Below are 17,163 nucleotides of genomic sequence, written 5' to 3'. Positions count from 1 at the left end.
ATTGAATTGAAATTGAAATAAAAAAATGAAAATTTATTAGAAAGGCATAACCTACAGTAAGTGTTGGAAAATGCTTGAGAGCAGAACAGCTGGAGTGTTGAACGTGAGCAGCTGAAATGGGCCGAATAGGTGAAATGAAGAGTGGAAGAGATTCCCAGGAAACATTAGAGGAGGATTAATGAGCAGAGAGAGGATGGTAGATTAGGAAAGACATGAAACTTTGTGTAAAAACACTGCATATTAGTGTAAGTTCTTAAAAATTTCACCTTATTTTGTGCTGTTGTTTGATTTTCAATTAGATCATTTCCCCCTTTGCTTTCAGCTTTCATTATTGCATGTAGAAACCGTTAACTTGGTTTTACTTTACATCATGCCTACACTCTTAAACATAAAGGTTCTTCATAGTTGGAAAAAGGTAACTTAGATTATTAAAATATTATTCATGTAAAAAAAAAAGGTTATTTTTTAGAACTGTTCACTGAAAGGTTCTTTGGGAAACCCCAAATGGTCTTATTTGTCATCACTGCAAATTCCCCTTTAGGAATCCTTGTTTTTAAGAGCTTGTAATTGATTAATTTTACACCCATTATATGAAGAATTCTCATTTATTTTTTATTTGATAATCTTGCTAAATCGTTTTCCCGTCATGTGTCTCTCGGGGCAGGTTTGGGTTGGGTGCGCACACGGTGGATCTGGTCTATCAGGGTTCACTTCTCTCTACCCTGGAGGAGGTTCTTCTGGTGCTGCTAGGCCCCCTGACCTTGAATGCAGCTACGCTACTGCTGCTCCCGATCAGATGGGGCTGTCAGCTAGCGTTTGGCTCACCGCCCTCCTTCCTGTCAAAGTTTATCATGGCTGCGGCAGTGTGGACAGTGCTGGACCCTCTGGCGGTCTTTGCTGTGGATGCCGTCCTGGGGGTAAGTCACTTAAAATAACGTGGACACTTCTGGACTGTATATAGAAGTTTCACATTATCTTAGCAAAGTCACTTTACAAATAAAACTGAATGCGAGATCAAGTATGAGATAGACAGACTGTAGAGAGAGAACATTATTCAGGATGTATTTTTGATTGGGAATGATCAATGGCATTTGCATTATGCCAATACACTGTACATTCAGAAGTTTAGATATATAAAGAATCAAACTTAGAATTGTAAACATCATTCATATTGAAATGGATCTTAGAATATATTGAGTTATTATGCGTATATAGTATAACGATGATGAACCAATGAAGATGTGGCATAACTAAAAAACATTGGCGGTTCCAAACACTAACCCCTTAATATCAATTTATGGAAATATTATATACTGGTTTTTTTAAATCTATCAAGCTTTTTATTGTTAAGCTTTCCCTTGTGAAAAGAAGTGCTCTTCAAATCTTGTATTTTAAAAGACTGTAATTGCAGATATTATAATATAATGTGTAAAGTGTAGGCCTACTTAAATATAGTACACTTTAATTAAGTACACTTTTAAAAAGTGGACTTTGTAGTAGTCAAATTAAAAGTTTTACTTACAAGCATAGTTTACTTCATTATATTTTAATAATCATTTCTCATGATTTAAAGAAGAACACCTTTTTTTTAATTTATCGATAATTATGCAATTAAAGAAACGTAGCCTACTTGATTATGATTTTCACTTCAGTGACCATAACTTGCATTATAACATCCGATCCACCCCCACCATCTTTTATTATTATTATTATTATTATTATTATTATTATTATTATTATTATTATTATTATTATTATTAATTCATGAATATTAAATGATTGTACTACATTTTAGCTCAATAATAGTTTTTATTTACTATTTTGTATTTCTAGGGGATTTTATGGTACTAAATTATATTTATGCAGTAGTTATAATCCATTTATTCACTTTTCAAGCATACACCACAAAATTAAATTTTCAACTTAAACTGTCATAAATCTTGAATGCTTTGGAGCACCGACTTAAGTTTGGTCTCTTTTTAAAGTTGACACTTGGTAGATTATTGCTGAAGAAAAAAAAAAAAGTATTAAAGGTTTTAAAAAAGTAAACTTTAAAAAAAGTTAAGAATTTTACATTTATTGTTGTGAAAAAATACACAAAAATACTACATTTATTTATATGAACTATATATTTTTCAAAACTCGTTTTATGAGAAAATCAAGGTCATAAATCTAAACAAGTTGTTTTACAAATTTGAGCTTGGAGTACACTTTTGTTCTGGACCATTTAACCTTTTCCGAATCATGTTCATGTTTTATTTTTATTTTTTTTGTATGTTTTTTTGTGTCTGTTCACATAGCAAGTGCCAAGTTTCTTACGATTCTGATAAAGTTAAAACCCAAAAAAATGGTAATATTTGACACCAAAATGACTGAATAGCACCAGAGAGTTATATATTTACATTTTAAATGTCTGCAACAGTTTTGAATTTGACAAAATATGTTTTGATTTTGTTTGGTCAGCGTCTATCCTACAGTGCAGATGAACCGTTAGCAGATGCTGCCAAGCTTTACTGGCATTTCTTTCGAACGGAGCAGTCGGGTACAGCAGGCATCATCATCACACTTTTCCTGTATGGCGTCCACGGCATCCTCTCCTTCACCTTTCTTTATGTTTACATCCTCAGGTACGGTACTTTAAAAGCAATCAAACAAACAGAAAAATAAAAAGTTTTTCAAGTTGTTCTGTACTTGTCCCAGTGGATCAACTTGAATGTCTTGTTTCATTTGTCACATGCCCTCATGCCACTGCAAATCAATTTGCTTAACCGTGAGCACTCACTTTTGCAGCAACCTTGGTTCTGTAACCATTTTTCCTAATTATTTCCTCCAAAGGCATTTCAGAAAATTGTCCAATAATGAAATCAAATGTAGCTTACATTTACAAATCAAATGTAGAAATCAAAACTAGCTCTGAATCTCACTGCAGGATTTTAGTCATTGTAGTACTGGAAATTAAACACTTGCATTTTGGTCTTGGAATATAATTTGTGTAATCCTGGATGAGCCCCAATTTACATTAAATTAATCCACAGCCAGAGACAACATATAGGCAGGCAATGACACATACATTTAGAATGCAAAATAATATATAATAATAAGTTATATTAATAACTTAATATAACTTATTAATATCACTAAGGCGGTATAATAATAATTTAAGTGGGAGAGACAAAAACGCCTGATAACACGAGTGCAAGAATTGGCCGCAAGAAGATCCGCTTCTCTGAACAGGGCATTCATTTTATAGGGGAACTCACCTGACCTTGACGAGGCGTTCTTCATCTGACATTTTTAATTGTACAAGAGGGAGAGAGAAAACACAAGGCTGTTAGCAGTGCAACTGAGCAGAGGGATATAATATCATGCACACATTTACATTTAACAGACAGCAACACATATAGATATAAGAACCCTTATAGATATAATCGACTTGACATTTATTGATCTAGTTAACAGCAGCATTTAATGTTTGTATATAGTGTGTGTGTGTGTGGGGTGGAGGAAATGCTGATGTTGAGAGAAAAGACGTGAAGATGAAAAAGCAATAAATTGTCTATCTCCGGAAACTAAATATCACAATAAGAACAAAAATGCAGTCTTCTCTTTTCCGTTGTTCTTTGCTGTCAACTTGTGAGTTTGTGTGTGACCTTCCTGGTGGAAGTGTCAAAAGTGTCAAAACACTGCAGTCCACACTATTCAGAGTCTGAGATTATGGCAGTGTATTTTTGGACAGGGAACCCCTTAGGGACATCCAGCCAATGAAGTCCTGTCCACCAGCACATAAGAATCATAAACAGGCTCTATCAAGAGCTTTCTGCTCATTATCATCATCTGACAGGCAAGTGTTGATGTAATGCAATTTGATTTAATACTCTCGTGAAATTAAAGAATGAATAATCAGAGAAATGGCATGAAGATGAGCTCAAATCACATTCACAGGGTTTGTTAATATGCATGACAGACACAATGAACATTGGGGTTTCCGATTATATTGCCAGGCAGCAAAATGTCGTTTTTAACTTTACTTCCGTCTTGAAATGTTCATGATGTGTTTTTTTTTTTTTTTTTTATATATATAATGTCCACTAAGGCTCATGCATAATATAACCAAAAACATGCATTAAGAAAATGAATAGGCTCAATTTTGAATTCTTTGGGATTTTCATTGTTTGAATTGCTGCTATTGGGCAAGAGAAAGATGCACAAAATCATATTAACACAAATGGAAATCCTTTGATGTTAAGGCTGAATTTGGACCAAGAAGTCAAGAAATACACGTGTCAGATATAGATATGGCATCAACCGTTCATGGATCTTTTTTCATGTTTGAATATTTAGGTCTGTAATCACACACTGTAGCTTTAAGGTCTGGAAATAAAACAAAGGAGCCAAAAGTGTAACAACCTGATTTTACACTAATCAGTGTAGAATGGTCTCAGAGAAAGAGCTTTCATCTTGTTTCTCAATGGCTGAGCTTATATCCCACACTGGATGGACGACATTAAGTGTCAGCCGTAGAGAAGGGTAATATCTCATGCCAGTGCATGGCTCTAGGATGGCAGGCTTGGCGCATGTAACATGGGTTAAAGCTGAAGAGTGGCTGTGCTGTGTGAATGTAGGCCAGCAGTCTGATTGTGAGTAGGCTTGCACGTTTTTATGGGTTATCTGCTTCTATTCACTATGTGGAGAGAAGCACTGACACAGTGCCTGACCTATTTCTAAAATAATGCCTGAGGCTACACGTATAGATAGAATGAACTGTTATCCGTTTTTAATTACATTTTAGCAAGCCCTGATTCACTCCCTGCAAAGCCAGAAAGAGAGCATGTTTTGCATTTTAGCATTATATATGTTGGAAAAATCTATAAACACAATCAGACATTTGATGTGGGTCCATTAGTGATTATGTTATTCTGAAATAAGATGAGAATAGTGGCACAACTGAAGTGTCTGTTTTAAAGCAGTGAATGAATGGTTCTCCTGCTCAACGTCTGGTTGGTTGAGAGGCTTTCAGGCTGACGATATCATTGGCTAAGAAGCAGACTGATACAAGAATGTGCTAGTTCTCCCGGGGTCTTTGTTTAATTCCTGATGAATTTCTTTGCACTGACATTTTGTCAGGAATATTTTATGGATAGTTTCAAATGTTTAATGCTGGGATTTATCAATCATGTTCCTTGCTTCCTGCAGAGTTTAGTATCTAAAACACTTTTTCATTTTTAATAAACTCTAAAACCTTATTGTCTTGTTGAGCAGGACTGAGCACCACTGGTTCATGGGATGTCATGGTTTCCCATTTATAGCTTAATCTGACCAGTTAATATTTAACTGTTAGCTAGATTAAACAACTGTACATTATCAAGACATCAATGGACTGATTGTACATCTGACATTCAGATGTATTCGAATGTCTTAATTTATCATTGAAAGGTACACTTGAAATGTTCTTACAGCTGTTATTGCTGGGTGTGAGCAGGTCACATTGACCAGGCACAGTAACCCTCATACAGATTCTGTGAACTGTGTCTTTCTTTGGATGTCCCTCCTTCTGGATTGTTGTTGCTTTTTGATGCAGTCATGTTGTTGTCCAGACTCACATTTTGAGCAGGTGTCTAAGAGCAGGACTGCAAGCTATGTCCAGCACATCCAGAAATGTTTGATAAATAGCAATGGATGTTTCTCACTTTAATTTGCCTGGAGTCCAGATTTGGACCTAGAGGGGCAATGGAGTGTTGAAGGGACGTTCAGAAACAGGAGCCTTCCAGAAACCAAAAGACTTAGAAGAGCACAGAAAATGGCATTATCCTTACTGACTTTTCCTGCAAGCCAGTGAACATGCTTATAGAGTGATCGTAGAGTTTACTAGAATAATCTTTCAGGGAACGGCAAGGTTGGATGCATATCTGGTTCTGGAATCGAGGAGAAGGATCAATGACCATGGGCCTCCTATCATCATGCCAGAATCAGTTAGTAAAACCTTCCATCTTAAGTCATTCTTTTGTATCTTGTTCAAATACTGAAAGCATCATCACTGGCCATACACTGTCTACAATAAATCCCTGGCATAATTTAAAATAGAAATACGATTGGATGCATATTAGTTCACATATACTTCCTAAGTATGTAACATAATATGTGTACTCTGGTAATTGTTCATCATGCATTAATGTGTTATCTGCATATATTAATGCATGCTTAAGTCTGATGTATATGCCATAGCAATCAGTCTTCACACGCTTTTTTCCCATGATAGAATGATGGATCAATATATTCCACAATATGTTTCAGTTATATTTCACGTCATATATTCATCTTTTATACTTTGCATGGTAAATGTTTCTGGAGTGCTCATTACCCTTTGAACAAGAATAATCTCTTTTCTGTGGTGGAGGGTCAAGGCGTTTTGAAGAGAAGCCAAGCTTTGTGTTTTTATGGCTGTTGATTCATGCGCTGAGTATGTGAGATGTCTGAGGAGACTCGATATCAATAACCACACTGTAGTAGTAATGTGACTCAATTCTTTGTCACCACACAGAGATTCAGATGCCTCTATATGCTCAACTTCTTTGAAGAACATTAGGATCAATGTATGATCTGAAGAGACAACCTTTCCACAAAAACACAAACAAACAAGCCTCCTACACTACTTGTAGAATCTAGCATACTCCCCAAGTCACTCATGGCACTTTCTCTGTGACTTTGTTTACTTGGGTAGAATATAGGGGAGAAGAAAATACCGGAATTAGTTAACACATGTGTCTAACCTTCTACCGTAGACTAGAGTCGCTTCTGTTCTGCCGGTTGACATTGACAGGTCAGGCCTGCTTCTCTGCCGAGCTGAAGCTCATCAGAATTTCAGTGTTGGAAAGGTCAGATGAGCTGTTCGTCAGACGTTAACAGCCTTGACAGCAAAATGACCAGGATGTGACAAGGTAGAATAAAACCAGTTTGAACTCTGAACCTCTTTCCTGCAACTTTGCAACAAACCAAGAATTAGTTAATTGATTTATCAGTTAATCATTTGCATGCCATTCCAACCCCTTAATAGTTGATGTATTCCAACAGCGTTTTGTGAGGAACAGATCGGAAATTAAGTTGATATTCACTGGGGGCTCTCAAATATCATTCACACTTATGCTCAATTAAAAACATTAGGATAAACATTGTGTCACGTGTCTGTCCTGTCTTGTATTGCACTTGGCTGTCTTTGTTATGTTGGGCCATGTGCTCTCGTTATTGTTTGATCCCTCCCCCTTTACCTGATTAGTGTTTGAGCTCTTCCACCTGTTCCCTCTTGATTTGTTCCCTTTTTAAGTCTCCTCTTGTTTGCAGTCTTTGTCGGATCGTTGTCATATGTTTTCCCAGTTTCCGTGTGATGGTCGTCGTGTTCAGAGTCAGTGTTTGTTCTTCAAGTTCAGTTTTGTTTAATGTCTCATTTATTGTGTTTTCCCCCTTGTGGGTTTTTGCTTTGTGTTTTGTTTTCTTTTGTTAATAAATCATCCGTTGCTGCACTTGAGTCCTCCTCTCCACTTTTTGTAACTGTAACGTGACACATCATTAATAGTGAATGCCATTGGTTCTTTCATGTCACGTGACAGATTAGAATACAACACAAGGTGTGTTTGTACATTTCTTTTTTTGTAACAACAACATGATTTTCATTTCATGGTTAAGTATAAAAATAAAATTGGTTTAATTAAGTAGATTTTTTTCTACAAAAAAATTCAACTTATGCTTTTCAAAAGCAACAATATTAACTGCCATTTTAAAATCAAGCGTTAACTTGTATTTTTTTCCCATACAGACTTCACAATGATGGGCAACTGTTAGATATCTACCAACGCCTCCACAGCACTGAGGGAGCATTCTTTATTCCACATGACATGGAGGTCTCCAACCAGGAGCTCAATTACATTGTAAAGAAGGCAGAGCAATGGAGAGGCTTCAATGGAGAGAGACGCAAGGTGAGTCTGTGGAAGTTCTGTTTATAGTGGTAACAACCAGCACTGAACACTGGGCTTCAAAGAGAATATCTTCTTGCAAAAAGGCGATCCAGCTGCCATGGGCTGCATTGCCACAACACTTGACTGTTGCAAAGCTCTACTCAAGTCTTAGGCGCTTAATTGGATTAATGGCTGTTTTAAAGAAGATGGGCAAAATGGTAGTTGATACTAATCCATCAGATTGCCTCTGCAAAAGATTTCTGTCTGTCTGATGGCTTGTAGATGCCCGCTAGCATTTATGAGTAATAAAGCCTTTGTGATGGTTTTCAGAAATGGACTGTCACATTGAACTGTTCACTGAGCTTCCTAATATGCATTATAATTAACATAAAATGGAATCAAAGGATATAACATTATTATTTCAAATCATTCTGTTTTCTTTAGTTACATTTATGAATGCCAAAAATTTGTCACAGAGGTTTTTAGCTAGTCTAATTAGTTGGGGCTAATTATCCAAAAAGGAATTCGGCTTGATTAATCCACGGAAATCAATTTCCAGCAATATTTCATTAAGAAAAAAGACCGCTCAATCAACAGAGGGACGCATGAGGAGAGAGACACACTCACACACACACGCACGCACACACGCACACACACACACACATACACACACACACGCTCACAACTTGGGTGGCAACTCCTCTTTTAGTGTTCTTGATGAAGAAATGTTATTGGATGTCAAACAAGTCATTAAAAAGGCATTCTGTAATTCCTAGCTTGAACCGTAGACCTTTTGCGAATCACGTAATTTTTCCAGCCCTTTCGAATGACCCTGTTTATGTTTTAGATTCCAAAGTACTGCTACAGCTGTGGCAATATTAGTAATGAAGGTGCTACAAATTGGATACAGTTGTTTAGATTGTAATTAAGAAAACAGCATCGTTTAACCAATACACTTGCAAAATCTTTTTTAACTAGAGCGGTCTTCATCCCAGAACTGCAGTCATAACCTCCTCTCTCATATTGGCCCTAATTTGCCGTTATTGAACTGATAAAATGCTAACACATTAAACACATTTGCCAGCATGATGAAAATTTAGGGTTATTGCATTTCACAATTTTTACATTATTCAGGCTGACGATTTTTCATTTAAATAAGACGGGCTAGGCCATTATTTCATAATTATTGTGGCAATTTCTCTATGCAAAAAGGGTCACTTTCCCAACTCAGCAAAGACATATCCCTATTAAACTAATTTGCCTACTTGCAAATTTTTGTCATTTTTCCCTCATTAACTATTTATCAACACAGTACGAAAAAAAATATATGTTGGAGGGGAGGGAGCAGCCAGACAGAGCTGAAACTAATATTTTGCAACTCTAATGATTTTTTGCATCCTTAATTAGATAGAATATGCTTGATATGATTAGGTCAGGATGTAGTAGTTTTCATTAAAAATAGATTTCAGAAACTGTATTCCAAATGTTCCCTCACAATTAAATAATGAATCCGGCACATTCCTTATTATGGACCCAATTAATATCGCAGAAAGAGGCATGATTTTAATAACAAGAGGCCACGAGGCCTTCATTAGCAGAGAATGGGGGGTGGAAAGAGTGTAGAAAACATTTACAGGTACAGATAGAGCCACAGGATGCTTGGAAACTTCAGAGAGTTTTAGCAGTTTGTTTGAATGCCTGTGGCCAATACATGTGCTGATCATTACGAATGAATATTTCAATGTTGCAAAGATTGACATGCTTTGTCTTGGCCACAACTCAGGGTTTCCAAAAGCCCTGGGGGAAATTATATTTACTATATACCATCATTACAATAAATATAATTTATTATCATCTTTTTGAAAGATCTGTTTGTTTTATGTAATGCGAGTATCTAGTTACATTTCAAAGGCCAGCTGTGTCCTGCAGTGTGACATGCTGTACTTTATCTAAAACTATTTTTCGAATGCCTCTACAATTACTTGCAGATTTTATGAGCTCATATTAATTAAGATACTACATGGAATTTATGCCCTTTAAAAACATTTTTTTAGACCACATACCATGTAAGTAGACTGCAAAAAAAAAAACAAGTGCATTTTTAACACAAGTGCATGCATGGCTTTTTTTCTTTCTTTTTTTTCTTTTTTTACTTGAATGTGCAAGGTTTCCGGTGTCATTTGTTTCCAGTTGTTTTATTTTCCTAAAATAACTAATTTATTATCATAATCACGCTAGTCTGTAGTGCAAATAGTTTTACTGTAGACACCGGAAACCTTGCACTTTGTTATTCTTCTAGCTATTTACCTATAGCGGCCAATGAAAGTCATGGGAAGTCTCTCACATTCAAAGACAATACTCTATTTTAGGTCAGAGATTTGGCGTAAAAACAAACATACATTTTAACCTAAAATCAGTGTCCATGCAATCTGTCATATAGCCTTTGGGTATAAGATTATTAAAGCTAATAATTTGCTCATTTAAGTAACTTGATTCCCACCTGATATGAAGCACATTCTACTTTATAGAATAAAGAAACTGTTCTGACAGTAAAACAGTCATGGGTAATTCATCATTAACACAAGTTTCTTCTTCCGAGCATTACAACAATAAAACAATCCACAATAAATAATTCTGCAAGTGGCTTGGTCTTATCATGATCAAATTCTGCACGTTTCATGGAGCGATCATAAAAACTAATCTGATTTTTTACTCTTTAATTAACTTCGTATTATGGTTTATTTTCTTCCAGGCCATGTGATCAACATTATTACATTATTAACACATTGTCATACTACCATTCAGCAGCAACTGAAAAAAAAAAAAGAGAGAGATTTACATTTCACAAACACACATAGCATGGTTAACTATACATTGTAGATTGTGTTTTTTTAATTTTTTTAATTTTTTTATTTCTTTGATGGTGATTACAACCGCATAGACTTTATGCATTAACCACACTCCTATAGTGTGTATATCTTGCAAAGAGGCCTAAAGTCAAAGTGTGCGGATAATGAGCTCATTAATTATGTATAGGCACTGCTGCAGATGGACCTCATTAATTGCGTGCCGTCACCTTCTTGATTACTGTACCTGGAAGGGAGGTGCTAATGTCTGCCGTGCTTAAGCAGGTAACGCAAACTGTTTTGTCACCGGCTGTGTGACAGTGACAGAGGAGTCCAGCGTCGCTGTAATCTTCACCGTAATTCACCAGAACGTTACGCTAATGGCTGCTGATAGCCCTGGAGATGTTTTCGCTACTGAATCGCATCGAGATTTGCGCTCTGTCGTGCTATTTGTCTCCACATGTCTCAGTAATGTCTTTCCACGGGCTGAATTTAGGGAACACCCAAGGTGCTTTGCAAAACAACTGACAGGGGGCCCAACCTGTCGCAGGAAGGAGAACACACGCATTGAAGATCTAATGACGGCCAGACTGGCGCTCTCTTCCTGTGCACCCCCCACCACTCATCTCTCTGTCTCTCCGTCTGTAATTATTAAGACGGGAGTTACGTGGGACCTTTTCATGCTGTTGCTTTAGTCTAACTTTATGACGGCAAATTCATCATAGAACTCGCTCCTGGCTTCAAGTTGCCTTTGTTCACATGATGAAATATTGTCAACTATATGTTATATTTGAAAGTCAGATTTTTTTTGTTTATTTTGGCATCTGCTTTTCTTCAAAGTACAGCGTCAAGAACATATTTGGGTCAAGTTTCTTTCCAAATGCAAATGAAAGTATAACAAATTATATGTTTCTGTAAAAAAAATAAAGAGACCTGAGGCCTGTACCATGATGGTAGTTGAACAAACTCAGGGTTACAGGATTAGTTTAGAGTTGACAAAACCAAACCAATCCAACCAGGCTTTGTTGGTACCATGATGCTGATCATCAACTTTATCTGTCAACTCAGGCTTTGATCCTGAGTTTAGGTGTGACATCAGTAGCGAACAGCCAATCACACGTTGAGAAAGAGTGAAACTGAGATTAGTTTCTAGCGAGAGAAGCAGCGAAATTCACTTATTAAATAAAAGGATTAAAATAGTAAGAATTTAAACAAATTTACACAGCAAGAAGAAAACAGCTGTCTATGAAAGAGGACAACTAGAAGAAAAAGTCTCGCTACTGTATATCAGTGCAAGTAAAAGTTGTGAAGTTATTTTATACAGCTGATAAAGGTGTAGAGAGAATTGAACATTTAAGCTCACATGTAGTCATTTTATAGCTTCATCTATTGATGCTAAAGCGTATTTATATTACCTTTATATATTTATTCATTTAAACTGCGTAATAATAATTGATTAACTAAAATTGTACATGTGTGATTGATAAAGGGTATAATAATTACATAAATAATATCTTAATCATACAAATGTATTATTCTAAATAAGCATCACTAAAAAACCAGACGATTTTGTCTTTAAAAATCATTTGCTATGTAGTGACCTTTAATTTGGAGTAGAAACAAGTGGAGTGACTTTATTGCATCAGACATGTGTCACTTTGCTCACAGCTGATTGGTCCAAGTTCAGTTTGCAACCTCTTACCTCGAACATAACCTGCCCCGGACCAGGTTAGCCGTGTAGCGTAAGTTACTATGGCGATGAACACTGCTAAAAGCCAAACCACTTTCATGGTCCCTAAAACCCTGGGTTGACGCAAACTAAACTGAAAACATAGCTGGCTAGCCACCTAAACCGGCTTCATGGTATAGGCCCCTGTTTTTAGACCTTTTTTGCATTGAAATATTGTGTTTATTACAATTAAACAAAACATAAACACATATTTAAAAAACCCTTCTGTAATTATATACCAATCAGTAATATTATTTTTATTTTTTATATTTAATAAACCAATACTTTTATTCAGCAAGGATCTGAATATCATTATATTGATAAAAATGACAGCAGAACTTTCTGTTTATCAAATATATTAAGGAGCTGCTTTTCAATAATAATAATTGTTTAGGTAATCTGATACGGTAATTTCTATTATCACTGTAAAGCTGCTTTGAAACAATCCATACTGTTAAAAGCGCTTTGACTTACTTGACTTCGGCACCAAATCAGAATATTTGATTGATTTCTGAAGTATTATGTGATACTGAAGACTGGAGTAATGACTGCTCAGCTTTGACACCACAGGAATAAATTACATTTTAAAATATATTTAAAAAAATTTTTTTTTATTGTAATAATATTTCACAAAATCATTGTTTCGATCATCATCATTGATCAAAATCATTGTTTTGTTAATTTTATAACCATATAAACAAATAAATGCAGCCTTGGTAAGCATAAGAGACTTCTTTCTAAAACATTTTACTTACCCCCAACCTTTGAATAGTACCGTATATTGCAGTATTACATTTAAAAAATACATTTATTTTTTAAAGCTTGGCCTAACTAGAATATATATATATATATATATTCTAGTTAGGCCAAGCTTTAAAAAATAAATATATATATATGTGTAGCTGTAGGTTTAGATTTGTAGTTTTTTTTTTTTTTTTTTTTCATGCTTGTTTTGTCTTAAATCATTTTAAGTCATCTTGAGGCCCGCTTGGAAGTCTGTGGAGGCCCCGGTCCCCTGGATAAGAACCACTGCACTAAAGAGAATGCTGAGGATTATTTTGAGTGTCACAGTTCAAAAAAATACTGCGTTTCCTTGAAATCAAACCCATGTCCCTGGCATTGATAGCTCCATGCTTTGATAATTTAGAGATTTATTATTATTATTATTATTTTTATTTATTTTGGTCCCACATACATTTGAGGGCTTTCCCTGTATTCTCATATTTGGTTCGCACCTACAAAAGCTCACATGCCGACTAGCCGCCCATGACCGTAAGCTCCGGAGACTCTGTCAGACAACAATGGGCCTCAAAAAAAAAAAAAATTGGAAAAAACACCCAAAACAGGAAGATAAACACAGGAACGAAGGGGGAAGATGCTCCGAATCTCTCCTGATATGGGAAGGGTCACAGGAAGGCACCTGCAGCCCTCCCCCTCCACTCCGCCAGCCTGTTTGCTTGCATTAGTTCTAAAAGCCGCTTCTTCAATTACAGGAGGCTATTAGTGGACAGTGCACAGAGGCTGCAGGGCCCCGGGCTACAGCGCCGCAGAACCGCACAACAGAGCTCAATACGACATGACTGCAGAGGGGACACGCCTGCCATGCAGAAAAGGTCAACGACTTTTGGTGGGCAGCAATGTGTGAAAGTGTTGCAGTCGCACAATGCTTAGAGAAGAGAGGGAGAATCTAGTCTGGATTTGGGAAGAGTGTGGAAGCCGTTTAGATTTCCCTTGGCTAATTTATTGCTTTTCTGGGTTTATAAAACTCATATCTCATCTGCAGTTTGGTTGCTGTTTTATGGTCATGAAAAAGTAAGGATTTTATGATGGATGGGTAATCAGTAAAAACATTATCTTAGAGAGTGAGCAAGAGTTAGTTTGGTCACACGCTCGGAAAACATGGCAGCACCATGATTGTTTTTATACAGCGCTTGTTTTCCACATACCAGGCTCGACATTGGTTTTATCAGAGATGGACGTTTCTTTTAAATTTATCAGAACATATTGCACACGGTCAGCTGTCAAAACAAATGCAGCTGGGAGCTTGAAATTGAGTCCACATGTTTAGATAGATCCTGTAATATCTCTCTCTCTCTCTCTCTCTCTCTCTCTCTCTCTCTCTCTCTCTCTCTCTCTCTCTCTCTCTCTCTCTTTCTCGTTCACTCATAACATAAAACAGAAGGAACAAATTGGATGGTCAGTAAGTCAGTGAGCATTGTTTAAAGATGCAGCACAACAGGGATTTGTGAGAATATCACATTTTTAATAAAAAAAATCACAAATAGAAGTGGACAAAAATGTATATTTAAAAGTTCTTGAATATGCTCACAAATCAAGATTTTGTTCCCAAGAATATGTAATTTGACTAAAATTCGTAACAAGCTAAGAATAAGTTTAAGCTGAAACCCATTCATTTGTAAGAATCTTTCCCTATACAACGCTGTAGGTGACAAGAATTTTTGTGCTGAAACAAGCTGAAACCAAGAGCAAAGAAGAGACACTGATGTATTTTACCATATATTTTACCATATTGTTGTTGTCTCTGGTATTAGAAGGTCTGCTTTGTGTTGTCTGTAAAATCACCATGTCGTAAAATCAAAGCCTTGAGTGGCTCCTTGCTTTAGCAAAGTGCTTATAGAGTTTCTTACCACACAAAGTAAAGTTACACTTCAGTGCGTTCTGTGACTGCATGGATAAACATTATGTATAAATTAGTTGGGAGAATGTTCCTCACACTCTTCATAACGTTCAATTCATAAGTTTTGGTGTATTGGTGGCTAATTTGTATGAATCCGTACAAACTCCAACGTAATAAAGCATTGCTATATTCACGTTTATCTTTTCCGGAAAAAAAAAATACGCTTTTAACGCCTCTCACTGGACATTTCACTTGGAAACTGTCGCAAAACGTGCACGACGCAAAATATTTGGCATTTTGCAAAAATGTTGTCACAGGTACGTTTTTTCTAATGAGCCTGGGCTGTGTAGACTAGTTTTTTTTTCATGAGATCGAGTTCTCACTTTTGTTTGTTGAAGATCCAATCTGTAAATTGGAAAAACCCAATTCCTTTGGGAAAACCCAAATGAATTGGCCTGTGATTTTAACTAGTATCTGTACTGATGCTCAAGTCTCTGTATGAGCAGATTTGTGTATGCAAAACTGTCTTAGTACAAATGTAAATATCCTTGATTCTCTCCCCTCCAAACAAACCTCGAAAAAGTTACACTTCCAGGCATCAGTGCTTCATGCAAGTCACCAGAGTTGTTTATGGATTAAATGGGCTTTTTAAGCATTTATAAAAGCAGATTAGTAACAGTGAATTATGCAGATGCATGGGGCAGATTATCCTGAGCTCAGATACTATCTCCTCTTTATCTGTCTCTGCTTGGAGTCTGAAGTTAAATATTCATGCCTGTTTAGTTTATAATTCTCTCTACCAGCCCAGTTTCAGTCAAGCACACGTCACAGTAGATTGGCGTTCCATTAGCATGGGTTCACTGAGGTAAATGAGTTGTGCTGTCATAAGAGCGCTCACTGTTCACTGCAAACAAGCGATAAATAAACAATTAAACAATTAAATAAATAAATAATCTTGAGATGACTCATTCTGTCAGTTCTGATGTTCTTGTCATGTCTGTGGAAGCGGTAGGGCAGATATAGAGCCGTTCCACAGGCAAATCACGCCCGGGCACCACAGATTTATGCTGCCCTAATTACACAAATAACATTCCCTGCCATGTATGCGGCAATAATGCACATCTATGTCTGTTCTACATGCAGGAAATATCTAGGTAATCCAGGAGTCTCTACGTTAAATGCATTGGCATGTTCTGCATGAAACAAACATGTAGCCAGAGATAACCATTCAGAAAAAATACATGGAGTCAATATCACCTCAGTATAGAATGCACCAGTTGGTTTTAGGAAGTAGTCCCATATAGGGGAAGGATGCATTTAATTTGATGGTCTCCTTTAGTTGTTCTGTTGACTATAAATAATGATACACCTGCATGTCAACTAACTCTTAGTAGAGTATTAGTTGAGTATTAGTAGTGTAGACTGTTACAGGGTTACTGAATACGGGGTTAAGGGTTAATAAAATAAGGTGACATGCACTGATAGTTACTTATAATCAGTAGAATGAGTGTTGCCATAAAAAAATGGCAAATATTAAGCAGACAACCTACTAATACTATAATGAGAGTTTGTTGACATGTAGGTGCACATTACTTTTACGTATGTCTAAAAGGGACCATCAAAATAAAGTTTTACCTTGGGAAATTAATTGTTTTAAAGACGTAAGCAACAAGGTTGTTAATCAGTTTGCTTTTGTTAAAGCCTGTCCGCATTATTTCAATGTATTTAAATACATAATTCTCCATAAAACCACCGACCAGAGAATTGCAACAAACAAATCACACCAAAACAACACTTAAGTGACTACTCACTCCAATGAAGCTCTGCAAAGGGCCTAATATTCAGTCCACCTATGTTCTCACAAATGTTTATGAATAATATTAATATTCAATATAACAATCAATATTCAATATAACAATTAATATTCAATATAACAATCAATACTCAATATAATATTAATAATGAAAATCTTTAAATCAATAGTTTTGTATTTATCCATGGTTT

General features: G+C 36.1%; 1 protein-coding gene across 1 annotated transcript in view; it reads left to right on the top strand.

Moving 5' to 3' along the window:
• ofcc1 (orofacial cleft 1 candidate 1) overlaps positions 1 to 17,163 on the top strand; it is a 161,946-nt gene that overhangs the window by 109,032 nt on the left and 35,751 nt on the right. Inside the window, exons 17-19 of the mRNA XM_077244348.1 lie at positions 665 to 917; positions 2,464 to 2,627; positions 7,808 to 7,967. Coding sequence (XP_077100463.1) covers positions 665 to 917; positions 2,464 to 2,627; positions 7,808 to 7,967 — 577 coding nt within the window. The remainder of the gene's footprint in view (positions 1 to 664; positions 918 to 2,463; positions 2,628 to 7,807; positions 7,968 to 17,163) is intronic.

Source organism: Siphateles boraxobius, unplaced genomic scaffold (genome assembly GCF_051911475.1).
Source record: "Siphateles boraxobius isolate OS27281-9 unplaced genomic scaffold, OSU_SipBor_1 26, whole genome shotgun sequence".
Lineage (NCBI taxonomy): Eukaryota > Metazoa > Chordata > Actinopteri > Cypriniformes > Leuciscidae > Siphateles > Siphateles boraxobius.
Note: the sequence above shows the minus strand (reverse complement) of the source record. Positions and strands in the feature narration are given on the sequence as shown.